This window comes from Bombyx mori, chromosome 24, assembly GCF_030269925.1.
Source record: "Bombyx mori chromosome 24, ASM3026992v2".
Lineage (NCBI taxonomy): Eukaryota > Metazoa > Arthropoda > Insecta > Lepidoptera > Bombycidae > Bombyx > Bombyx mori.
Window position 1 is genome coordinate 11,387,476 of NC_085130.1, and position 27,457 is coordinate 11,414,932.

The following is a 27,457-nucleotide window of genomic DNA, read 5'->3' on the forward strand; positions in this document are numbered from 1 at the left end:
ATTTTACAACTAGGACTTCTAATCCACACATTCGATTGAGCGTTACATTTCCAAATTGATGTCAGGATGATGGGACCTCATGTGACATTTTAAGCTAACTTTCTGAGCGAATTGTTTCTCGCATAGAACGCAAACGAAACGTTTATTGTCGCTGTGTATCCACAAATGCTGAGTTAGACTCTTCTTACGCAGAAAGGACTTTTCGCAGACGTTACATTTGAATGTTTTCTCGCCCGTGTGACCTAAACGGTGGTCTTCCAGGCGGTTCTTAGAATCGAACCTGAGTCCGCAGCAGGTACACATGAAACTATCATCAGTATGTGACACCTTGTAATGGTTGTAGAATAGTTTGCGTTACTAAAACACTAATGTGCATTCTTGACACGTGTACGAAGTTTCGGGACGTCCGTGACTGTCGACTAAGTGCCTTTGTTTTTGTTCCCACGACAGGAACCTATCGCCGCAGTAAACACAAGAGAAAGGCCAGCACGTTTTTGTTGATTTCACGTGTTCCCTTTTCGTTTGGGGCGACGGAAAATCCTTCCAGCATTTCCTGCAGATATAGCGTCCGGTATGACTGCATTTTATGTGGTATTTAAGAGCGTCAACCGTCAGATACCTCTGGCCGCACGTGTCGCAAGTATAATCCAAGTAATGGGAAGTAGTATGCCGACAGAATTTGATCAGAGAAGGTAGTTTTTCGCTACACAGAAAACACAGCCACCGGTCCTTCTCCAATCTGTAAGGGTGAAGCCCTATCTGGTATTAGAAGTTCATTTGGTAAGTGGGTTTGTTACGGTGGTAGTCGATGATGTGCGAGGTCATTTCCTCAAGAGTATCGGCAGGCTCGGCGCATATTCTGCATTTCATATTTGAGCAGTCAACCTTCAGGTAATCTTTGCCTCGGCCGAGGTGCGCGAACGCTGTCGATATTGTGAAATTCTCATGAGCCTCGTCTACGTGCTTGCCGAATAAAGCCGGGTCTTCGAACCCATCGCAGCAGTAGATGCACATCAACCACTTCGCTCGCATTCTGAAGGAATAAATCGCGGCTTCAGAACTTTTCCATTGCGCGGCTTTTAAGTAGTTCTGAAGCATTTAACTTGGCGTTGATGGTCGCGCAACGCGTGCTCAGAAACAAACATTGTAGCACATTTATCGCAGCTGACGCTCATAAAATGAGTTCCTATGTGACGTTTGAACAGAATAAACTCGGTGAATACCCTAGGACAATACACGCAGAGCCAATTATTGTCAGCGTCCTGCTTGTAAGGCAACACACCGTGTCTCGCGTTAAAATTCACCGGCTTCTCGTGCTCCCTAAATAGATGGGCCATCAACGAATCCACGTCTTGCATATTCTGCGAACAGACCTTGCATTTAAGGTCAGTTATGTCGATCTTGAGCAAATTATCTTTGACTCTATAAAAGACATTTTTGAAGTCCGAATTCGTGTGTTCGTCCCTCATGTGGTACCGGAGGTCGGCCAGAGCACCGAACTCTGTATGACAATAGGCGCACAGTATTTGACTGAAACGCGTTTTAAACGGACAAGCTGTCGAGAATCTGAGAATCAGTTCAGCGTTTCGCCTCTGAGGCGTTTGGTAAACAAGGACAATTTTCTTTTTTGGTTCATGCTCATTTTCATTGCGTCCGCGTAATCGCAGTGTGGACCCTAAAAACAAACAAAGAAAATAGTCAGTTTGATTCCAAACGCCTTATAATCGGCGACTAACGCTGACCTGACACACGACAAGGCTAATGAAACACTCAAAAGACCATTCATATTTATATTTTTTTAATTTTACAACTAGGACTTCTAATCCACATATTCGATTGAGCGTTACATTTCCAAATTGACGTCAGGATGATGGGACCTCATGTGACATTTTAAGCTAACTTTCTGAGCGAATTGTTTCTCGCATAGAACGCAAACGAAACGTTTATTGTCGCTGTGTATCCACAAATGCTGAGTTAGACTCTTCTTACGCAGAAAGGACTTTTCGCAGACGTGACATTTGAATGTTTTCTCGCCCGTGTGACCTAATCGGTGGTCTTCCAGGCGGTTCTTAGACTCGAACCTGAGTCCGCAGCAGGTACACATGAAACTATCATCAGTATGTGACACCTTGTAATGGTTGTAGAATAGTTTGCGTGACTGAAACACTAATGTGCATTCTGGACACGTGTACGAAGTTTCGGGACGTCCGTGACTCTCGACTAAGTGCCTTTGTTTTTGTTCCCACGACAGGAACCTATCGCCGCAGTAAACACAAGAGAAGGGCCAGCACGTTTTTGTTGATTTCACGTGTTCCCTTTTCGTTTGGGGCGACGGAAAATCCTTCCAGCATTTCCTGCAGATGTAGCGTCCGGTATGACTGCATTTTATGTGGTATTTAAGAGCGTCAACCGTCAGATACCTCCGGCCGCACGTGTCGCAAGTATAATCCAAGTAATGGGAAGTGGTATGCCGACACAATTTGATCAGAGAAGGTAGTTTTTCGCTACAGAGAAAACACAGCCACCGATCCTTCTCCAATCTGTAAGGGTGAAGCCCTATCTGGTATTCCAAGTTCATTTGGTAAGTGGATTTGTTACGGTGGTAGTCGATGATGTGTGAGGCCATTTCCTCGAGAGTATCGGCAGGTTCGGAGCATATTCTGCATTTCATATTTGAGCAGTCAACCTTCAGGTAATCTTTGCCTCGGCCGAGATGTGCGAACGCTGTCGATATTGTGAAATTCTCGTGGGCCTCGTCTACGTGCCTGCGGAATAAAGCCGGGTCTTCGAACTCATCGCAGCAGTAGACGCACATCAACCACTTCGCTCGCATTCTGAAGGGATAAATCGTCGAATATTTCAATACGACTTCAGCATTCCTTTTCGCTCTTAAATGCGGTTCCATTTCTAGAAAAAGAGAAAAAATCTATTTTGTCATTTTCTTTTCACATGTCTTTACCGTTGCGTTTCCTGTTATATTATTACTTGTCCTTTTTCCCAGGGTAAAATTTAATTTGGCGTCGATTATGACTTAAAAAACATCGATAATTTAAATGTTGCCTAGCACTCAATGCGCGTTCTGTGAACCAGTGTTTTTGGTACAATCGATACATTCGAGCAGAGAAAAAAAAAGGGTGCGTGTACTTATGTACGGGCGTAAGAAGTTATACTTTATTTTTATTAAATTTATTTCGTTTTTTTTTTAAATATTAAATAATTAATAATAAATATTTAACGTTAATAATTTAATAATATTTAGTATGAATTATATTAAATAATAATTTTGTCATTTATATTACTAAAAAATTTTAATTCGTATTTTGATTTAAAAATATGAATGCTAATAACACTTTTTGAGTGTACATGCGCGAAAGTTCACCTGCGGCTATATTCAGACTCGCCAAGTTACGTCAGTCGTATTGTAATTAGCGATTTAGTGGGCAACTTCATTTCTGTTAATTTTGTGTCACGGTGCGCGCGCATCGTAAAATTTCACTCTCATCAATTTTTCATAACGCGCCTAAAAAAGTATAACTTAAAAAAAACATATAATCTGGTTAGAAACAAGCGAGAGGTAGGGAAGAGTCTTAATTTCACCATATAGACGCCGAAAGCGTTTTTTACCTCGTTCAACATGTTCAGAACGTCTTGTTAACGATCGGTCACATACGGAAGCTCGATTTGCTACAAAAGCAAGAAAGCATTTCCGTCTCAATCCCCACTATTAATTCAAACACCTTTATTATCTGATTTAAAATTACTAGATGTTCACCGATATTCGACCATAATCACTCACATCTCAAAATTCGTTTTTGTTTATTTATAACAATAAAAGGACCTAAACAAGAAAAAAACGAAAATCGGTTTGTTTTTACTTAGGACGTATTGTGAGCCGGCACGGTTATGTATCTTGCTTACTTCTGCAGTGAAGCAGTAATGCGTTTCGGTTTAAAGGGTGGGGCAGCGGTTGTACTGTAAAAACGGAAACTTGGATCTCATGTCTCAAGGTGGCGGCATTTACGTCGTTGATTTCTAGGAGCTCCGGTAACCACTTAATAACTTAATACAAAGACGAGCTCATCGTCTATCCATATTGGCAATAAAAAATAATCAATGAACGGGGGAAAATGATAGTCTTCTTTCCTATTTTTATATAGATTTCTTCAGTCCCCAATGAACTTAATTATGAAACATTTTGAAAGAAAACAAATGGCTCCATAATTAGGATTCCCCACTTTATAAAAATCAGTGATTGTTACTTATTAACGTTTCAATATACTTCTATATATATAGGTTTTATTCACCTTCTAGACACGAGAGCAAACAAACTTGTTCGTCCACGACTACTTGGCTAATGTGGAAAAAACGAAACTTGACGAAATAGCCAACTAGTCCGTTCAAATACATTACAGCTATTATTAGTTTTTTCCGACCCGATCTGAGGAACAATCAACAACAATCATTATGCGTCTTCATATGACAATCGAAACTAGCTTTCTGGTTAAATTTCTTACTGCACAAAGCGCATTCAAACTTCCTAGCGTCAGAATGTATGAGCACGTGCTTAGTGAGGTAGTCCTTCCGAGAAAACGACCTCGAACAGACCTCACATTGGTACTGTTTGATGCCCGAATGCACCACATTGTGTTGTTCCAAATAACGTCTGGTCGAAAACTTTCGGCCGCAAAACGAGCAAACAAAGCACACGTTGTTATGCACCGTCGAAAAATGGTGCCGGTATTTGTTCCTTGAATGAAAAACCTCCCTGCATTCCGGACACGAATGCGACTTTCTAGTATGGCCGTGTGCCCGGATGAGATGAGCCTGTTTCTCATTCCACGTTATGAATCGCTGTGAGCACGCGCCGCAACGGTAGCTCCAGCATGACGGCGAAGAAGCCACGTGCTCCTTCTTCGCTTCTAAAGAACAAAACGTCTCCTTGCAACGCCTGCATATACGTTCATTGTCGATGTGCGAGAATCTCAAATGTTGCCTCAGAGCGTTGTTTGTCGTGTACGCTTTCCCGCACGATTCGCAGGTGAAGTTTTTATAATGAGCCGCCATGTGTCTGCTCAGCTGACGCATGCACGGAAAGTTTTTCTCGCAGATCCCGCAGAGGAGTTTATCGTTTTTAAATTTAAACGGATGCAGACCAAAATCTCCACCGGCTAATTCGAAGCCGTGGTCATCGATTAAATGTCTCGCTACGTGCTCCAAATTTGAATGCTCCTTAGAGCATATTCTGCAACGTAATTCCGTGCAGTCCGTCTTCAGGTAGCCCTCGCGGCAATGCGCAAACGCTACGTCGACTTTAACGAAATCGTGTTCGGTGGCCATGTGTGACCGAAAATCTACGGGATCGGGAAAGTCCTCGCAACAGTAAACGCACATTATTGTCGCTTCCGGTAGCCGGAAAGGATACGCCGTGACATTCTGCAAAATGACCGCGGCGTTCCGTCGACCGGTCGATCCGAATTGCTCTAGAACAACAGAAACGCTTTTGGTCACAAGTCTGTTCGTAACTTTCTTTTATTGCTTACATTGGTGAACGAGGGCCCATGGTCATCACAACTTAATTCCCCCCCACCCACCTTGACACACGAGGTCGAAGTCACGTTTGTATTGCCCCGCCTCCAAACCGAAACGCATGACAATTTCGAGGTTTTTTAAACAAAATGACAGCTTCTTGTGTAGATTACAATACACCCTACCAACTTTATAACCCGTGTATACTATATTCATATATCATTCGAAAAGTCTTTCCAATACCGTAAATTCAGTAAAAATCCCGTTCTATTATAAAAATTATTATTAAATACATTCTCATTTTATCTTGTACCCCATTATTTCCCCTATAAGTGCTACCTCATTGATGCGATTCCGTTTGGCCAATAATTCAATAGTAATACATGGCTGTCCGGCTTGGACATACCTCTACCGTATCACAAACCGGTGTTGACACCTCAGCTACGATAAAACGAAACCGGCCCTACCATAACCGCAGTAATATCGAACAAATTAATAAATAAATGAATCCAAAAATCAAACAAACTCGATCCATATATTCTCAAAACGTACAACGAAATAAAATATACAACATTAAATAACTATAAACAAAACTAATAATGTTAAAACATTCACTCGGTATTTAACAATTTTGTGTTATTGTTCTTTCCCTGTTGCTCCGACACAGACAAATCCGGGTGGTAAGATTTCATGTGAGACTTCCAGCTGACGCGTTGGTTGAACTGTTTGTTGCACATTTTGCATTCGAAGCGTTTGTATTCGCTATGCATCCACATGTGCTGAACGAGATTCTTCTTCCTGGAAAACGCCTTCAGGCACACCATGCAAGGGAAGAGTTTCTCTTTAGTATGAACGACCCTGTGATCCTCCAAGATCCTTCGCGTTGGGAATTTGACTCCGCAAAACGGGCACATGTAGCTGTCGTCCGTGTGCGAAACCTTGAAATGAGTTTGAAACTTTTTCCGGCAGGCAAAACTTTCGCCACACTCCAAACAATTGTAAGCACGCTTCTCAACTCCATGAATCTCTCTACGATGGTTCTCCTTCAGCTCCCAATTGACGAACCTCTCGCCGCACACATTGCACAAATACTGCCAGCACCTGCGTGATTCCAAACGGTGCGCCCTTAAAGCTTCTGCTGAGGAAAACGACGTTTTACATTTCCTACAAATGTGCCCCTCCCTGGAATGGGTGTAACGAGTGTGAGCTCTCAGAGCCGTGTTGGTAGCATAAGACTTCCCGCACGAGTCGCAAGTGTACTTTAGGAAATGCGTGTGCATGTGTCGACTTAACTGCCTCAACCCTAGGGTCTTCTTATTACAAATCGAACATTTGAACCGATCGTTCTCAAACTTGAAGGGTTGGGCTCCGATTTCAGTATTCAAGTCGAAATGCTTGTAGTGCACAGACTGCAGGTGCGAACCTATTTCCTCTAGAGTAACAAAATGCTCTGAGCATATCCGACAACGTATATCGGTACAGTCAACTTTTATATATCCCTCTGGTAAATGCGCGAACGCCATACGAGGATTAAACAGCTGGTGTTCGGTTTCCATGTGTCTTCTGAACATGGTCGGAACCTCGTAGCCTTCAGCGCAATAAACACACACCATATTCGTGTCTGGCAACCTGAATGGATATACAGTTGAATATTTGACGATCAACTCGGCGTTTCTTCGAGCGACGGTTATAGGATCGCATGCCTTTTCTAGAACAAAAAGAAACGTCCTTGGTCATTCAATGTGCCTTTTGGTTCTTCGTGTTCCATTACTCTTACTATTCTTATAATATAATCTTTTATAGTTTAAATGTTAAGGGTTTCTGAAACTGAATTATATGATCAGGGCACGGCCATTGAAGCAGAGCCGAAATATTAAGAAATCATGAAATGTGGAAATTTTGGTTAAATCCAGTTTAATAATTGTGTAATGCAAGAACATGTTGATGTCACTACCATTATAGAAATCGCAAGGGAAAGCAACGTTAGATTGTGTTTATTTACTGCCCGGCCTAAATCAATGTGATGATTGATTGACGATGAAATGATTTCAAAATGAAATCTTGTAAGAAAAAGAAAAGAATGCAATTCTATACATACGTTTATTTTGAAAACTAGTTTCTTTTAAATTTAATCACTTTTGATTGTACAAAATCGGACATTGTTTTTTTTGTTAGATTACAATCAATCACTGACGCCGTGATGAGATTTCATATGCGTTTTCCAACAAACTTTCTGATTGAAAGGCTTATCGCATATCTTACACGTGAACCGTTTAATCTCGCTATGGATCCACATATGCTGATTCAGAGTTGACTTCCTAGGAAAACACTTTGAACACACGCTGCACTTGAAGGGTTTCTCTCCCGTGTGTACAGGCAGATGCCTATTTAATTTATATTCGTTCGGAAATTTCTTGTCGCAACTAGGACACGATGAAAAGTCCTTCGTGTGAACCATCCGAAAATGCATTGCGAGAGATGAGGCTTTTTTGAAGACTTCGTCGCACTCGGGGCATTTGTGTTGCTTGAGCGGAACATCGTGAACCTTCTCCAAATGCGCGGCTTTCTCGCGGTTGTACGCAAATCTCTCGCCACACTCCTGGCAGACGTACAACCGACAATGGCTAGAGTCCTTGTAGTGATGCCTTTTGTCCTCTAGATTATCGAATTCCCGGCGACACGTTCTGCACATGGGCTTGTTGCCGACCCGAGAACACGAATACTTAATATGGTGCTGCAGGGAAGTATTCGTGGCATACGACTTGCCACAAGACTCACACGTAAACTGTAAATAATGCGTTTGCAAATGTTTACTCAACGAACGTAGCTGCACCGATTTGTAACCACATATCCCGCACCACATCCGGTCCATTCTCAATTTGTACGGCTGCAAGCCGAATCCGTATTCCAACTTAACGTTTTTATTGTGGGCTAACTTCAAATGTTCCGCGATCGCGCGTAACTTATCAAAGTTCTCGCCGCATATGCGACATCTTAATTCGGTGCAGTCCGCTTTTACGTAGCCCTCGGTGTGATGGAAGAAGGAGGTCCTATGATTGGCGGCTGGATGTGTGTCCTCCATGTGTTTCCTGAACACCTCGGGGCTGGGATATTTGTCACAGCAGTATACGCACATCATCTCGCTTTCGGGTAGCCTAAAGGGATATGCGGTGGTGTACTGTACTATCGTCCGGGCGTTTTGTCTCGCGTAGTGCATCGGACTTAGTTCTAGAACAAACAAGAAAACCCCCTGGTCACTTTCTCAGTTTTTAAGTGTTCTGTTAAAGTAAGGAATATTCGTCTTAAAAACATATACCTATATAGAAAAGTATTTCTATTTGATAGCTAAAATTTGCTTCTGTCCTTAATTGCTTACAATAATACCTACTATATTTAGATCAATCTCAATCATAGCTCTACACTCAGTTCAATATCCGAGCGCTAGCTTGTAAGCATTCCTCAATTCACACGCCATCATCATTCTTTTCTTGATAATAAAGTTAACCCAATCTTGTTTTTCGAAATTGCTGCGCAAACATTCCCCAGTTCAAATATCCGATTATCTGTGACGTCATTTGAGGTCAAAACAAACAACGAACTAGCCGTACAATCTTTACGATAACAAAATACCAATATTTGAAGACCACCATGCGCTGTGATTGGCGGTATGATATAGTACATTGTGCACCAAGGGAGAAAAGTAGGACATTTCCTGCCGCGTGTGAAATTCGCACGGGATGAGATGTCCTACTTTTTTCTCGCGGTGCACATACTATTTTTTCTCCTACCAGGCCCAAAGTTCGTGGGCTACCGAGCCGGGGCCCAGTGGCGAAGCCCCGGTGGGGTCCAGGGACGAAGCCCCCCGTACTCATAAAAAAACAATTGAACTATTTTTTAATTTTTAAATAAACTACTACTCATTGAATAAGAACTGTCTGATGAACTCATCTTTGTTTAATACTTTAGTATTAAATTTTATTGCATTTTGTTTATTTCACTTTTACACTAAACAAAATATTGAAAATTACCCGTGCACAACAATGGCAGAGAATTTTAGGTGGGTGAGAGCAGACGTAGACACTAACGCGCATGCGCACTTGTCAGTACCCAGGGAGGAAAAGTTACACTTTGTCAGTACCCAGGAAGGAAAAGTTACACTTTCTTCCTTGTACAGTGGGAGGAAAACCGAACTTTCGGCGTAGGTAGGAGAATTTTTTTTTACCTAATTTGAATAATATAAATCGACAAAAACATTAATTAAGCCATTATTTTATTCGACTTAATGTCCGCCACAACCCTTTATATTATTGTTTTTATACGATCGCCAATGGTTGTCATTATCTAACTTCGTCGTGATGTAATTTTCCGCCTTGCTTGAAATTGATTCATACCAAATTGCGTAGAGATAGATATATTGGGGTTGGTAACGACAAAAATATAATTAAGATTCAATCATTTAATGCAAGCGTAACCTAACAATACTATTCGTTACTATTAATCCCCCAAGGTATAAAATTATTATTTCGGATTCACGTCCGGATGATACGACTTCATATGACACGTCCAACTGATTTTCTGGGTAAATTTCTTATCGCACATTTTACATTCGAAGCGCTTGTATTCGCTGTGAACCCACATATGCTGTGTTAGGGTCTTCCTGGTGGGAAAGGCCTTGTAACAAACATGACAGTCAAAAGGCTTCTCTTTGGTGTGCACAGTTTTGTGATCTTCAAACTTCTTCTTCGTGGACAGTTTCAGACCGCAAAAAGTGCATTCATAGGCTCTGTCGGTGTGGGTCGTTATAAAATGGTGCGTGTACAGCTCCCATCTGGTGAATTGGAGACCGCATTCCGTGCATATACGGGTCTTCTCTTGTCCGTGCACTTCCCTCATGTGGGCGTCTTTCCTCTTCTGGTTCATGCATCGCTGTCCGCATACCCGACAAATATAACGCCAGCACGCCGGCGATTCGGTCAAGTGCTTGTGCCTTTCGGCGTTTGTCGGGAAACGTTTCTTGCATTTCTCGCAGATCTTCTCGTTGTAATGGGCACCGGCTATGTGTCTCTGTAGGCTGTGTGAATTAACAAACGATTTGCCGCACGTTTCGCACGTTGATCTATTGAAATGGGTCGACGTGTGTATACTGAGTCCTCGGAGACAGGTCAGCTGCATAGGACAGATGGCGCAGGCCCACAGTTTCTCGCCGAACACGTACGGGTGTATCGCGATCTCCTCGTGTAAGGTCACGGTCTTGCCGTGGGCGAAGCGCAAGTGTTCAGCAATGGCTCTGACGTTATCGAACTTTCTCGAACAAATGCTGCAGCTCATCTCCGTGCAATCAACCTTCATATACGCTTCGGGACTTTTCAAATGTACGTAAGCCAGTTTCCTGATGAATCTATGTTTCTCCTTCATGTGTCTCCTATATTCGGCTGGCGCTTCATACTTGGCATTGCAGTAAACGCACACCATGTTTTGCCCGTTGATCCTAAACGGGTATACCGTTGAAAACTTCAACACAATGACAGCATTTCTTCGCGCCAGTTTGTTCTTGTCAAACACTAGAACAAATAATGGGTACTGCTTACTTTAGTATTGATGGGTATATATTATTATAAGTATCGAGGATGATGTTACTCAGTTTTTTCAAGGCTTCAAAGCAGTTTCGTTTTTCAGTCGTCGTATAGTGCAGGGTTGCGTTAATAAGAAGTGCGATACGCATATGTCCAATAAATTTAAAACGTCGTCCAAAGTGGTTTTAGTGTGGTAAGTATCGTTGGAAGAAACAAATCAGTACACTATCGTGTCCGCTAAAAGGCTAATATCGCGCAAATAATTTTCCTAGTCCCTAAAAATTCACACACAGTACTGGGAAAAGAGTAGGTACCAGATACCACAATTTTTTTTCCTTGATACGTATCCGATAAAGAGCTACCGAATGATATGGTATCTACTTCGATTTCTATTTAGTGTATAACGAAAAGAAACAAAACCTTTATATACAACATAGTTTATTGACAATCGCAACCTTGAAACAACAGTAATCATAAATTACATCAAGAGGTACCTAGGTACTTTAACACTTTAATTAACTCTTCTAACTTTTCCGTGAACACGCAATCTATCTCAAACAAAATACGGGGGTCAATGAAACAGTGCAATGATCGCAAAATTGTCAACCAAACGAGTCAAATATAGATAACACAATTGAAATTTATTCAGAGCAATTTTTTGAACATATGTATATTTTTATAGCCTTGTGTTTCAGAAATATAGTAATATTCTCTCTCTTATAAGGAAATATAGTAATAAGTAATATTCCGTGCCTGAACTAACTGAAATAAACTTTTCTCGGAAGAGCCTTAGCCGAGGAGTCAAAGAGCAGCGGATCGCCTACCACTGATATAGTGCATTCAAAACCTCGAAGCAAAAGTACGTTTTAACCCATAGACACAGCCCACCCGAGTTTAACGCCGGATATTCTCAGTGGGTCGCGTTTCCGATTTGGTGGTAGATTCTGCGAAGCACTGCTCTTACTAAGGCCAGTGTTAGCAAAACTTCCGGTTTGAGCTCCGTGAGTTCACCTACATGTCAAGGCGAATCTGAAATAGCCTCTCAAGGCTATCCTAGCTCAAGGTAGGATGAAAAAAAAATACAAAGAACGACTTACACTAACATATCGCTTGTTTTGTTTATTTGGATTATTCGCAATAAATAAAATTAACTAATACTAATACTAAAACTCACGTGTTGCCGACCTGTGCCTTATTTACCCCGCATTCGTTATACCTAATGACTGCGTTTGAGACAAGTTTCTAAGCCACGAGATATGACACGATTAACACTAGGTAAACATAAACCATAACGGCTCAAATGACGCGTTTTGAACTTTTGCATTGAAAATACACAAATCATCGTATTGCTTTTACACATTTAACTTCACGACTTTTTCTTACCAATTAATCTACAGTTATTATACTATTTTGTTTTGTTTATTTTGAATAATACTTGTCGTGTACCGTTATGTACCCGCTATGGTACAAATAGGTACCAGTAAGTGTTGGTATGATTAGTTTTAAAACAAAACTAATTGTTCTTTGTTTAAGTTAGTAGCAGTATAGCATACTTACTAGGTATATTTTTGGCTTCAGTTGAAATACACTCATAGAGTTTTATTGATATTCATTAAAAATTCAATCAAAATTTCTTAGTGGACGTATAGAACAACAGTGTTAAACAAAACAAAAAAAAAAGTTAAAAAACATTTAAACTAAATTAGTTTTTTTTTTTAAATAAAATTATTGCACAATCTTTCTTTTCTTCTTAATCTTTCTTTTCTTTTTAAATAAAAGTATCTTGAAACGATAATACGGCACGCAAGATTTCCGTGCCGTTGTTTAATCTACATCGCGGGGTAAACATTTAGCATTGGTAATGCTGATATTTCATCCTGACGCAACACGAACATCAGCGATCGTCAGTATCGTCGCTTCCGTGAGAAACGTAGGTCCGAGTTATCATGTAAGGATTTTTTCAATCAACCATGCCAGACTTGCTACAAACCACATACCGTCGAGATCAAATATGATGTTCCCTTTTTCTTTCACTTTAGAAAACTCAGAAACAAAATCCTGCATGGATGTTTATGAACTCAGGTCTCGGCGATTTAGGTAACAACACCAACTTTACGTAGCAGTAACTAGTGGAAGGTGAAAATCTCTTTATCGCCATTTTAGCTTCACATTTAACAAAAAAAAAAGTGTTAATATATGTATAATAATATGTAGGTACATAGTACATGTCCAAGTTTTGTTTATCCACAAACACTGCAGAAATGTTCAGGCAAAACCGGATGATGGGAAATTTCGCGATTATAGCATTTATTAAAACGGGACAGTGCGTTAAATAAATTGGCGAAAACAAAACAGCTCAGTCAGTACTTTTCCTCGTTTGTTTGTTAATCGATTTCTTTTTATTTGTTTAAATTGAGGAGTCTTTCACTATGAAAATTAAAGAATACCAAGAATTTATAACCCACCAAATTAATTTAAGCCTTGAGGTGACAGTGACTACGGTCGAATTTCTTGTTGTATTGTAGACTCTTCGGGATACACACATTCCTTATTTCTCAACCTAAATTGATTTGCTTTCGTATCTATTTATTGCTATGCCCATGGTTCCTGTAACGACCACGGCGAACCAGTCTCGGAGGTTTACTTAGTAAAAACCATAGTCCTCATTAGAAATAGAAATGGGCACGCAAGTTATAGTATAACAAAGTCTGGATGATACGTCTTCATATGCGTCTTCCAAGTGACGCGTTGGTTGAACTTTTTTTGGCACGTTTGACACTCAAACCTTTTCGTCTCGCTGTGTATCCACATGTGTTGCTCCAGCGTCTTCTTGCGCGGAAACGATTTAGAGCAGACCCTGCACTGGAAGGGCCTCTCTTTCGTGTGTTTCGTCTTGTGCTCAAGGTAATCGGCCTCTGCCGAGAATTTGACTGCGCACGTGGCGCATTCGTAACCCGAATCCGTGTGCACCGTGACGAAATGCTTACGATACACCTTCGCGTTGGGAAACTCCGCGTCACACTCGTAACACTTCTGCACTTTAGTGTTCACACCGTGGACCGCGAGCATGTGATTCGTTTTCATCTTCTCCGTCATCAATCTCTCGCCGCAAATCGAGCAGATGTACCTCCAGCAGGCCGGCGACTTCAGAACGTGGTTCCATCGGAGCTCATTAGTCGCGAACACCTGCAAACACTTCGGGCACACTTTCCCTGTAATGTGGGCCGTTGCCATGTGCTTTTTCAGGCCGCAGTTGTCGGCGAAAGACTTCCCGCAACTGTCGCACGTCGATTTGTGGAAGTGCGACATCGTGTGCTTGCTCAGCTCCTTCAGGCACGAGAACTTCAGCGAGCACAGCGCACACGACCAACCCTTGTCTCGGAACACGAACGGCTGTATCGCAATCCGCTCGTCGAGGTTAATACCTTTCTCGTGCGTCCGACTCAAATGTTCGGCCATCGCTTCTAAAGTATCAAACTGCATCGGGCACAAAAGACATTTCAACTCGGTACAGTCAACTTTGATTTCCAATGCCAAGTAACTAATGTGGGCGTAAGCGGCTTTTTCCTTAAACACTTTGTGCTGCTCTTTCATGTGGCTCCTGAAGTCTGCGGGTATGGCAAATTTTTCGTCGCAGTAAACACACATCAATCTCTGACCCGATATCCTTAGGGGGTATCCAGTTGAGTATTGCAACACAGTGACAGCGTTCATTCGCGCTTCTACGCTCTTGTCTAGAACAAACAGAAAAATTGCCGCTTCATAAGAGTCGTATTTACTTTTTTCTAATAATTTTCTTTTATTGCCTTTGTAGGCAGACACGAGCATACGGCCCACCTGATGGTGAGTGGTTACCGTCGCCCATGGACTTCAGAAATGCCAGGGGCAGAGCCAAGCCGCTGACTACTGCTTAATACTCTCCACAAGCCTCGTTTGAAGAAGGACATGTCATGGCGCTCGGGAAACACCGTGGAGGAGAGCTCATTCCATAGCCGGATGGTACGTGGCAAAAAATACCTCTGGAAACGCATTGTGGATGACCGCAGTGGCTCCAAGTAGTATGGATGAACTCTACTCCGGTGGTGGGCGGTGCGATGGAAAAAGGAGATGATGGTATCATCTCGAACAATTCGTCAGAGCACTATTGGAATAGATATCGTTTATAATGTTTTTTTTTAAATCTTATATACGTATTCAAATAATAGAAGGTTTTAGTAACTTCATTCGACAACTGAAACGTGTTCTAAGGTGCTCCAAGGGTAGCTTCATTGGACAATTAGAACATGTTCAACTGTGCTCAGAAAGCACCAGACGTTTAGGCCAAATGAAACCGGTATAAACGCTATAAACGCAAAGCATAGTTGATCTTTTAAAGTTTTAAACGAATAGAGACGTGTCATTAGCGCCCAACTATAATAAATTCATAGCAAATAATCCATAGCTCATCACTACATAGTATAAAACAAAGTCACTTTCTCTGTCCCCATATCCCTATGTATGCTTAAATGTTTAAAACTACGCAACAGATTTTGATGCATTTTTTTTTAATAGATAAAGTGATTAAAGCGGAAGGTTTATATGTATAATAACATGCATTAAATAGTGGAGAAATCAATAATAAATTACAGTTTCCGAAGCGAAGCGAGGGCGGGTCGTTAATAGTGAATAATAATAAAAAGGGATTATAATCTTGACTAACGGCCGTTTTCAATAACCTATCTATCCCTAGTTTCGGTTACTAAAGATAGACAAATCTATATTTTTGTCTTTACTTACGTTCCAATAACCTATCGACGGGCAGCAGTTCCTATCGGATTTATCTATCCATCGTCGGGAGGACGGATAGCCTGCTAAAGATAGAACGCTCATAAGTTGCTATCTAGCTTCACCTAGTATGGATACGAGATTTCTAAAATTAAAAGACATCGTAACTTTGAACATCTAATAAGCCAAACAATCAACACAGTACTAGACTATGTTATCCGGATGTTAACAGAGTCATTAGTAATAATCAGACGTCCGCGACCCTAAAACTGTCGAACCGTCATTTTTTGGTTGCGTTAAATGCTTTTCGTTTCTAATTTATACGTTAAACGGTTATCGATAGCGCGTTATTTGTGTTAGAACAACAAACGTCATGTATGTTAACAGGATTTAGGGAAGACATGTATTTAGGCTAGAGAAACTTTTCTAGTTTACAAGATTCATTTATATCAATAACTAGCTGACCCGACAGACTTCGTAGTGCCTCAATAATCGATAAATAACATACATAATAAATAACAGACCTAAGCTTTTGTATAAAATAAACTTAAAATAAACAAAAGGAATCCGTTCGGGGGGGGGGGGGGGGGGGGGGGGGGGGGTGTCACCATGGAAAACAAAATTGTTATTTTTATATAATTCCGAGCATTTTCATATTTATCTACCTTTTAAACCTTCTCTGGACTTCCACAAATAATTCACTCGTTCACCCATCTAATCAATAAATAAATAAAATTGTTAGTATCGCGCGAATCATTAGTACAATTAAATATTAAAACTTTCAGTAATTCACAGCACTGAAAACTGACCTATTATATTATAAGCACCAATACTTAGAAAAATAACAGAGTGACGGTAAAATTAATCTGGATGTGCCACGTAATAATAATTCGAGAAAACACTTCAACATTTCATTATTGCATTCATTGAAATATATCTTTTTAAAACACATCTAGAGCAGAACAATTGTTTATTTATTTAAGATACATTTTTATTATAATATTATAATGTATAAATATGACGTTGCACTAAAGAGTTCCGTAGACTAATCTCGTGGTACGGTACGTACTGCGCAAAAAATAAATTACTAATATTTCTCAGTCAACAATAGATAGTAGAACTTTCTAGAAATGATTTTTCATAATCACCTACCTACCACATGTAATACATTTATTAATTATAACTAAAAATAAAAATCACAACTATTAAAACTTGTGCGATCGTTTTCGTGAACACGACATAGCTCGAATTAAGAGATAAAAATATTATAATAATAACATTTTAAATTATATATAATGCGATCCGATCGTAATCGTTTATGGGTAGAATTGTTATTGACTTGTTCGATAGACAATGACGTATGGCAAGTTTTTTTTTATTGCTTAGATGGTTATTTAGATGGGTGAACTAGCTCACAGCCCACCTCGTGTTAAGTGGTTACTGGAGCCCATGGACGAATACAACGTAAATGCGCCACCCACCTTGAGATATAAGCTCTAAGATATCGGTATAGTTACAACAGCTGCCCCACCTTTCAAACCGAAACGCATTACTGCTTCACGGCAGAAATAGGCAAGGCGGTGGTACCTACCCATCCGGACTCACAAGAGGTCCTACCACCAGTAAAAATATAGGAGTTATATAGTTATAAAGTGTCAGTGAATCTGTGGATGATGCGTGACATGTGAAGAGTTAGTCTATGACTGTGGGATTACCATAGAGTTACTATTCTAACTGGAGTGCTTACTTCGTTTGACATAAAAACTAAAAATATACTTTATCTCTATGGCTTAAAGTTTATTTTTAAATAGCAAAATAGCATTATTAAGTGGTGGTGTCCCTCTCGCACATTTTACAAGCAAAAAGCAGTGTTGCTAGCTTAGAGGATTTTCCATAAAATCTCGGAATTTGGACCCCCGTCTTCGTTATCAAAAATGGCTTTTAGTGGTTAGTGGATTTTTTAGTAGCTTGGGAGTTGTTGAAAATTATCGAAAAGGTTAAAATCAATCCACTTTACAGGATTTTAAACATTTTATGACAATAATATATCTAAATACATATTATTTAAACGATGTGACTTAAACTTAACTAGAAAATGTTGCGAGAATTTAGAATTTCCATCAACGTCAAAAATTAAATTGGTTCAAAATAAACGTACAAAGTTATGGTGAAATTTATTAAAATAAATTATATAAGAAATATTGATTAGATTAATAGAACATCATATATTAATAAAGCTTATTAACAAAAAAAATATTGTTCTATATTAATAAGAACTCTGTTTAATGGAAAATTTAATGGTAGGTACGTAGATTTCTGATGGTTTTCATATTGAATTTGGTGGGAAGCCAGATTAATTGTTGGCATCACCGAAAAAGAGCTATGAATGGATTAAAAGAAAAATGGCGTCTATTTACGTTTGTAGTACGAAGTTAAAATGGCACTGATACAGCTTGTGGCTTGTTTTTTTTCGAAAATCGTGAAAGTTTCCGTGTAATCATGGTGAACACTTTTAATGTAAGTGGTTTTAAGCGAGAATCCTCTCCAGTTTGTGGAATATTCTTCCATATGTCAGATTCATTGATAAATTTTTACTAGTGTGAGCATATATTTTTAAAATGTGAGATATTTTTTCTCATTATAATATTTAATACCATTTGTCTTGTAAATTGTACTTAATCTATGTCATATACTAAATTTGAAAAAACAATCGTGAAAACTATAATTTTGCAATGTATTTTTCATATTATAAGAGCCATCACGTGGTATTTTTTGAACTTTTTTATTGTATTGAATAGCGTCGCACGCAAGCATGTATATCATTTGCCTGACGTTAAGCGAACGAGAAGGATCTTCTAGTAAATATGACGTTAGAATTTCTGGAAAATGTTCTATATAAAGGTCAAACAAGAAGAATCAAGTACTCAAACGCAAGAAATAAAAAATACCCCAAGAAAAGCAAAATTACGACAAGATGTTAAGGTATTGAAACAAAAACTTAAAAGTCGCGAAATAGTAATTGTAAATATAAAGTCGATTTTAGATTTATTAAAGAAAAATGGCGATTTTTAATTGAATTTAAATTTAAATTGCGAAATTTTAATGATACTCATGGTCCACTTAGATATTGATTAAAATAAATTATGTATTTCGTTGAAAAAAAAGAATTTACTTAATATAGAGGAAATGTTATATTATAAGACTACAGAAAATTAACTGAACTTAATAATAATAATATAACCAATATTTTGTAAATAGAGATCAAGTACTATGTGTATCGTGTTATGTGTATTGACTTGTCATTTAAGAGTTATTTAATTGTCTACATATAACAAATAAATGAATTTGAGTTCATTTCATTTTATTACCCATTGTGTTTTATTTCCTAAAATGTAACTAGTAGACTTAATATACACGTGTCATGAAAATAGCACAGAAGTAAAAATGCAAGCAATTTTAAATCAATTGAAGATGTGAATGTAGGAAAAGAGCACCCGATACGCACAGACCATGTGTGTTGCAGTGTCTCACTCAGTGTGTCAAATATTAATTTGCACGGCCCACTTAGCCAGTACATTAAAGTAGGAATTGCGTAATTAAGTTCAACATAATATATTATTTAAGTCGCGGTTGAGTATTCGGACGTTAAACATGAGTTTGAGGAAGTTTAAGTAATAGAACTGAGGTAATGATGTTTGTAATAAAACTCAGTGCTCTTTTCAGTGCGATTTTCGACAACGCAGCAATTTCCAAAAAAAACCGTCGGAAAAAAGTCACCATGACGACGAAGCAATGTTTAGAATTGAATTTACATAAATAAAACGTTGCAAGCACGTGTTTTGTATTTACATAGGGTTACACAGAATTACTTAAGGTAAATTCAAAACTGATGCATGTGTATAATTTTGTCCTATAAAATTTATATGGTCACCATATTAGACAAGGACACCGCGACCAAAAAGTATTCTCTTTCGAGACCGATTTCTCGGCATTAGACAGCACTCCAGTTGTAGGTACTTATTAACTCCATGGGGATTACTAGACAAGGGCTGCCATCTGTACGATTGAAATCGTATTTGTACGACTCTTTGAAAATATTACGCGAGTACGATCGAAGCATCGAAATCATACTGAAAACGATACGATTTTTACATTTAATCCATTGTAACATTATTTTATGCAAATAGTTCTGGCAACAATTTTGTAAATCATTTATCACAAAAGACAAGTGTCCAGAGCCGTAAAATCTTCAAAAAAAAAACTGTTTTGACTGATTAATAAAATAATGAATATTGGCAATATTGCCCAGTTTCAGGGAAGCCGCTTTTATTCTAATTTCTATACATGAAAGAAGACATTATGCTTGCCACACTCGAGTGCTGATTGCGAAAGGACGTTTAGTGAAGTCAATTTAATAAAAACCAAATTTAGAAATAATTTGGCCAACGAAGCTGTCAATGGAACCTTACTGGCAAAGCAAATGATAAGAGCCACCGCAAACTGCACCGATTATAAACCAACAAATAAGATGATCAAACTGATGAATACGGAAAATCTATACAAAAAAAAGTGATTTACTATAATATTTACGTATGTACTATTTTCATAGTATTTTTTATTATTAATTTTGTAATAAAAGTGAATAAAAGAATGAATAATATCTATGTACGATTTTTTATTTACAATTTTCCTTAGGCGTACGACTTTTTTGTGCTGTGGTACGATTGCAAAATTTTTTCAGCTGGCAGCACTGTACTAGACAGTAATTTGAGAGAGGAAGCATTCTCTTTGGAGGCACCATTGCGATCGCACGCATCTCTGAGATCACCGCGTTTCTAGTTTGCTATCATTTAACTGTGTTCTTATTTCGAATCTAACCTACAAATGACTGGCCACGAGAACACAGGTGACGACGGTCGGGAAGAGCTCAACCCGACGTATATACGTTCGTGAGATCGACTTCTTCAAAAACAAAAAAAAAATCGCATGTATGTATTACTATCGTTACACGACATTAAAAGATATGCTTGGTAATGTGACGTTTCAAACGATATTTCGACGTGAACTTGAGACCGCAGTGCTTGCACATGGCGCAGTCCTGCGAATGATGTAGTTTGTAATGATCGTAATAACCGTTCTCGTTGTTGTACTCCAGATTGCAATCGACGCACCGATACGTGCGCTTGCTCTGCCCGTGGGCCGTTTCCAAGTGCTTCTTCCTCGATTTGTAATCTAAAAACCTTTCCAAGCATTTAGGGCAGCAATACGGCATGCAAGACTTTTCGGTGCGCCGGTGCTTCTCCTTCGCTTCCATAGTGGGAAAGACCTTGCGGCACTTCTTGCAGACGACCTGGTAGTCCTGATGCTTCATTCGGACGTGACGTAGCAGACCGGTGGTCGCCACGTAGCTGCTCCCGCACACGTGGCAAACGTAGCTCAGAAAATGCGTTATCGTGTGCCGATTCAAATGGAACAGCGACGGTTGATTCTTCCCGCAAACCGCGCACACGAAAACGTCCTTCTTGAGCAGATACGGCATAACGCCCAACTTCGATTGCAGGTCAATGCTCTCGCCGTGAACGCTCTTCAAATGTTCGGCGACAATCTCCAGAGTTTGGAAGCGCTCAGAGCATAGTCTGCATCGTAGGTTCGTCAGGTCCGCCTTTATAAACTCCGGCTTCGGCAGATTGTGAAACACGACCTTCAAGCTGAAGTACTCGTGTTCGGCGTCCATGTGATCGCGAAACACAATAGGATCGTCGTACAGCTCCTGACAGTAGACGCACAATATCGATTTGTCGTTCACCCTAAACGGATACGCCGACGTGCATCTCAATATAGTCTGGGCGTTACGGCGCGCCGTATCGATAGTCTCGTCTAAAAAAGAAAAATTCTCCATCACCATTACGGTTTCATCGTTCACGGTTTTTTTTTTAACAATTACCCTATACACGTTCTATTGCTTGTTTTTGTTCTCATCGTTTGAATACGTCATTTCGTCTTCGGATTTTACAAAAACAATAATATTGTTTTTTACAGCCAATTTTATCGAAAACGTGTTCCAACGAAGGTGGTCAAATAAATCAATGACGCGAAACGGGTTTTGTGATCGCGAAGTTCAATAATCACATGTTTCAGAGTTCATAGATAAGCATCATGAGCTCTACGAATAGAGCAACAGAGAGAGAGAGTCGGATTTCGGTATAAAAAGTAAAACAAATCATCATAAGAAATAATAGCAATCAATATCAATTTGAACCGACAATAATTAATTTAAGCTTATAACTAAACAAAAATCCAGCTGATTTTACGTATGTCATTTAGAAGTTAAAATCGTTCAAGTAAAAAAAAACCCGATTCAACTGGATTTTTACAACACATTCCCACTGACGGCATTGCAAAAACGAAATCTATCCCCAATGTTAAAATCCTAACCGTTTCATTGTTACAACGTCGCAGTGGCATTGCAATTCACATGGATATGTCTCTTATTAAGCACAGAGCTTTTCGTTACACAATACATTCGGTACCCATCAAAGAATACAGTTCAATAGTAGTCAATGAAACATATCAATAACACGAGTGACCAACAGTCGTTAAGCACATCCAATCTACTTCGCAATAATTAAAATCGGTCCTTCTGCATTACCTTTTTAAACGATTTAACAACACAGCCGATGTGTATAGACATGGGATTTAATGTCTCAATTGTCTACCCTGCCCTAGAGAAACCAGGAATCGTGGCTGCTACGCGGTAAAAATAAGCAGAATGACGTTTTCCCCCTCAATGCGCCAAAAACAAAAACCGGTCTTACGCCAAAAACAAAAACCGGTATTTTCAGAACGGATAGGATAGGAGCATCATTGTCACATAAGCTTCAACTAAATATACATAGGATGTGCATAACGACTGCACAACAACAAATGTAATGGCGCGAAACTTGTATGGTTTCCGTTTAAACCACAATCTCACAGAAAACACGAATTTATTTCAAATCTATTCATACAAATTCAAAATGTGGTAATTACATTTGCATCCATAATTCAAAAGAGGGTAAGTCGTAGATAAAGAAAAGGTTTAATTGAAGAGGAGAAAGCATTTTTAAGGACTATGTCAATTTTAGCAGAATCCCCCGAAACAAAAGCCATACTCTGTACTAAGACAGTAGTAACTCACTAATTGCCCAGCTTTGTATCAACACAATATTCTTGTACCAAGTGGATTCGATGAACCAGACAAAGAATTCAAATTAACATAAAAGATCCCAAGTCTTGGGTCATTTGGCCAACGAAGAAAAAAGGTACAAACGTCTATAATTTTCAGAGCAGCTTTCTGTTCTGAGTTATCTGAAGCAAAAAGTTCCACACCTGTCGATTAAACCTTTCTCTCTACAACTTACCCTCGTTGACAAACCACTTACCTCCGAAGCCTTCCCAGCTTATGATGACACACTTAATAATAACGCTTTCATAAAATAAACGGCCGACTTGTCATTATTACACGTATTAACGAGTGACCGGGCACAAATTGTGACATGTCATGTCCAGCTGTCCGCTGACAGGGGTTAGTTAATGTCATTGACATGATCACATCTCCAATAATTTATTTTCTCAGTTTGTTTAATGTATCGTTGCCTGTATATGTTTTATTTTATAATCGGCCGCCTATTTTATGCATTTTCCTGAAATAAACCACTACCCTCGTATTTAAATATGTATTTTATTTTTAGTTTTACATTACAATTACAAGAAATTACATTAAGCAATTTAAAAATTGATAACGTTACACACCTAATTATGTTTCTCTGAAATCTCTTTGTCACCTACGAAAAGATCTCGGCTTCTCAAGAACTTGTACTGAACTTACTTGTTCTCAAGAACTGTAACTACTATACTTGAATCTAACATCTAAAGATGAACTAATAGATTCCTATCAAATTTGTCTAGGCGAGGAGGGGAATGTGGAGAATGGAGGTGAGGGTATTGCGCATTAATAATTGGTTCCTTAAATCTACACCAAGGTCGCAAGTCCACTGGCTTTCTCCAAATTCCTCTCTCGGCAACACCATAAGATAATGAAGTCTAGCTCATAACAATTATAATAGGACTATACTGGTGGTAGGACTCTTGCAAGTGCGCACAGGTAAGTACCACAACCCTGCCTATTTCTGCCGTGAAGCCGTAGTGCGTTTCGGTTTAAAGGTTGGGGCACCCGTTTTACTGTAAAAACTGAGACCTTAGCACTCATGTCTCGAGGTAGGTGAAAGCATTTACATTGTAGATGTCAATGGGCTACGGTAACCGCTTAACACTAGGTGCCACCGTGGGTTCGTTTATCCATCTAAGCAATAAAAAAAGAAAGAACGGATTTCGTCTAAGTGATTTTAGTGGAAAATGTACCTTAATTTGTCATTTATATCATTTGTTGACTGAAGACGTCGACAAATCCTAGCGAATCCTACGTACACACGCACGCACGCACGCTACTTTTTCCCTACGATTTAAAACAGATATTCTCATTCACAGTGGTATTTTTTGTACCGGATCTTTTGACTCCAAAATAAATTTCCCTCCCCTCGACATGTCCTTTTTCAAAGACAATTCAACTCAATTGTCTTCTCAGGCATCGAGTAGACATGTTGGCGTCACATAAACACCCTGACACCAGACTACATCGCTGCAAAACCAAACTAGGAGGGATATTTCACATAGACATCCCCCTGACACCAGACTAGAACCAAACTAGGAAGGATATTTGGTGTGTAACGTCTACAAAGGGTAGTGGATTATGCGTCACGCGCGGGACTCGAACCCGTGACATGCACTAGCATGATTTCGACGATCCGTAGCTACGAGGTTCGTTCACCAGCTGCCCTCGACTTCGTTGTATCCTTACCAGTATTCAAAGACATAAATAAAACCCAAAAACGTTTTTGAACCATTTTAATGTCGGGAAGTAGATCAAAGAAATGTCTGGAACGTTCGCAAAGGACTCACGCTTGAGAGGTAGGTTGGTGAGGTTGAGATTACGACCACGTTCCTCAAAGGGGCTCATATTTAGTATGGCAAATTCGGGCCATGGAAACGAATTTCCAATAATTTCCTTTTAAACCTTCACATAAGTTATCGTCTTTCTAGCGCCGTGTCTTTCTTCAGCGAATTTCATAATGCATTAATCTGCAATTCTATTTTCCGTTAAATATTTAAAAAAAAAACGTTTTTATTTGGTGTTTCGTCTGCATTTGATTCATTTGAGGCTATTTGTGGGGACTCAGAGAATGTGTGTAGCGTAACTTGGTCCTCATTTATATTTTACGCATGTTAGGTGTTTTTGTTTTTAGCCGACTTCAAAAAAGGACTCAATTCGACTGAATACATCACACGCCAACCGATTTCGATGTTTATTGTTTTTAGTGTACATTAATTTGTTTTGGATTTTTTTCAATTTTTTTTTTGTTAAAGCATGTTTATTTACAATGATTATATAATTTTTTTCACATTTATAATGACGATCTTGTTAGAATCAGAACTGAAAAGTGTGAATACTTTGTTGACAAAACAATCATGCTGTTTGTTTTGTTAAAAGCAAAGAAATGAACTAAGCACTGCTTAGAGCCTATTTAATAAAACGTGTATGTTTAAATTTAATAAATCATTGCTCGATTAACTAGGCGTCCTACCACAATTAAAAAAAAACCTGTATTTAATCCCACAAAACGCTGCTACAAAATTCTAGCCATGAATGAATAAAAGTTTATCGTTTTTTATAACGTTGAATAATTTTTAATTTCGTTTTGTTTATTTTCCTTTGGACTAGATCAGCGTTCCCTTCCCTACTACGTTTGCCGCTAGAGGCCTTGTTCCAACTATATACAAATTTGAGTCAACTTTTACACGATCGACTTAAAAAGTTAAAAAGCTCGCACTAAGCACACAGGGCTGTTCAGGCAACATTTCACAAAAGTACATCAGAAAATAGTTTTGTATATAAATAGTTTGGATAATAGAATTATTCGTCAAAAGATATAATCAATATTTGGTTATCTTTATTCTTGTAACATTCCATTCCCATGACATAATTTAAAAGTGAAGCTATTTTTTACTATTATTTGAAGAATTCCCGGAAAGAATTTAGTTTTTGAAAATATATTATTCTGATTTTTTTTAGTACATTTAATTAATCCGCAAAGGTATTTAGCTTATACTGCCCTGAACTGCATTAAAATAGTTCTTGTGCTATGTATAATATATTTCATTCTGTATTAATACAAATCGGTTTGAATGTCTCGGTATGAATATTGTCGAGGGGTGAAAGACTTTTTGGTTTAAGCGACATTTTTGCAGCTTTACAGGGGAGCCATTTAAAGTTTACAATTTAAATAAATATCAAACAACAAAAAAACTTATTTAGCTATTTGAATGAGGTAAACATAATTTAAAGTTCAATTAAAAACTTCGAATTCGAATAAGATAAGCGAAATGAAAGTAGGCTAAGTTACTCCTTATATCAGCTACCTATCAGCAAAAGTCCCGTCAAAATCAGTCCAGCCGTTCCAGAGATTAGCCGGAACAAACAAACAGATAGACACGACAGACAGTCAAAAATTGAAAACAATGTTATTTTGGTGTATGTACCGTATATATATTCATATGCATGTAGTAAAAAGCGGTTATTTCAATACTACAAACAGACACCGGATGTATTTTTAATTTAACATTTTTTTTATCAACAAAACCGTATATTTTTATAAATAACTTATTTTCTTTTTAATTTATTATTTATACAATCAATAGAGAACAATTTACCCTATTAAAAAAACGCCCTAACTTCGCTCGAAGAAAGACTCTGCACTTGAGAAATATCCGAAAATAGGTATCACAACATTATATTATTAACTTGAGAATCCTTTGCTTAGAACCTGTTCAAAAAAAGAAATAAGGCACACACAAGCATAAACACAATAATTCAACAGTTAAATAACGAAAATTTTAAATTAATAAAAGCTCTGTTATAGCCTCGTTACGATGTCTAGTGTCCATTGTAATATGAAGCCCATAATACACAAAAACTACAAATTTTAACAATCTATTATCGCATTTATTCCAACAGTATAGAGTTTATTTTAATTTAAATATCTAAGGTAAAAATAGCCCGTGTTAAATACTGCGTTAATAGTTTCATTACATCAGAACACGAGACACGCTATTTTATGAATAAAAATAAATAGTTACGAGACGAAAGCTTTTTGGGATGATAACATAACCGATTCTATTTTAATATCAAATTGAAATTACAAAAATAAAACAAAATCGTATCCCTTTGAAAGTAATTCTATTTAATTAATTTTAATGTCAATCAGCAATGGACATTAAAATTATTCAATGTTAAATTAAAACCAAATATAACCTCATTTCAATACAAAGAAAAAACGCAAAGATCTCATCTCGTCTTTAAATTTGTAACGCAGACCACATAATCTATAGACATATCCATGTGAATTTTTTGTAACATGCATTATATATAAAAGTTTTATTGAGAGGATTTTTACTAAAATTTATAGATAAACTAACAAAACTTTTAAATTGTTTTAAAA

General features: G+C 38.5%; 1 protein-coding gene and 1 non-coding gene across 15 annotated transcripts in view; one reads left to right on the top strand and one right to left on the bottom strand.

The window, feature by feature from the left end:
* The window catches only part of LOC134198656 (gastrula zinc finger protein XlCGF26.1-like), a 75,253-nt gene that overhangs the window by 41,801 nt on the left and 5,995 nt on the right, over positions 1-27,457 (bottom strand). The window contains exons 5-7 of one of the 14 annotated variants that reach the window (XM_062675769.1): positions 5,390-5,480; positions 4,305-4,438; positions 1,777-2,907 (exon numbers count right to left, since the gene is read on the bottom strand). The exons of 9 other annotated variants lie outside the window; for them this stretch is intronic. In XM_062675769.1, the coding sequence (XP_062531753.1) occupies positions 1,844-2,907; positions 4,305-4,438; positions 5,390-5,480 (1,289 nt within the window). In that variant the 3' untranslated portion in view covers positions 1,777-1,843. Of the gene's footprint in view, positions 1-1,776; positions 2,908-4,304; positions 4,439-5,389; positions 5,481-6,042; positions 7,235-9,967; positions 11,088-11,520; positions 14,834-20,523; positions 21,741-27,457 lie in introns of those variants that run through there. 4 more of the 14 variants (XM_038019635.2, XM_038019638.2, XM_038019639.2 and 1 more) reach the window with 4 other exon arrangements.
* On the top strand, positions 7,266-7,377 carry Mir3233 (microRNA mir-3233). Its single transcript, NR_107518.1, has one exon. It is a non-coding gene; the product is annotated as a microRNA mir-3233 (primary transcript).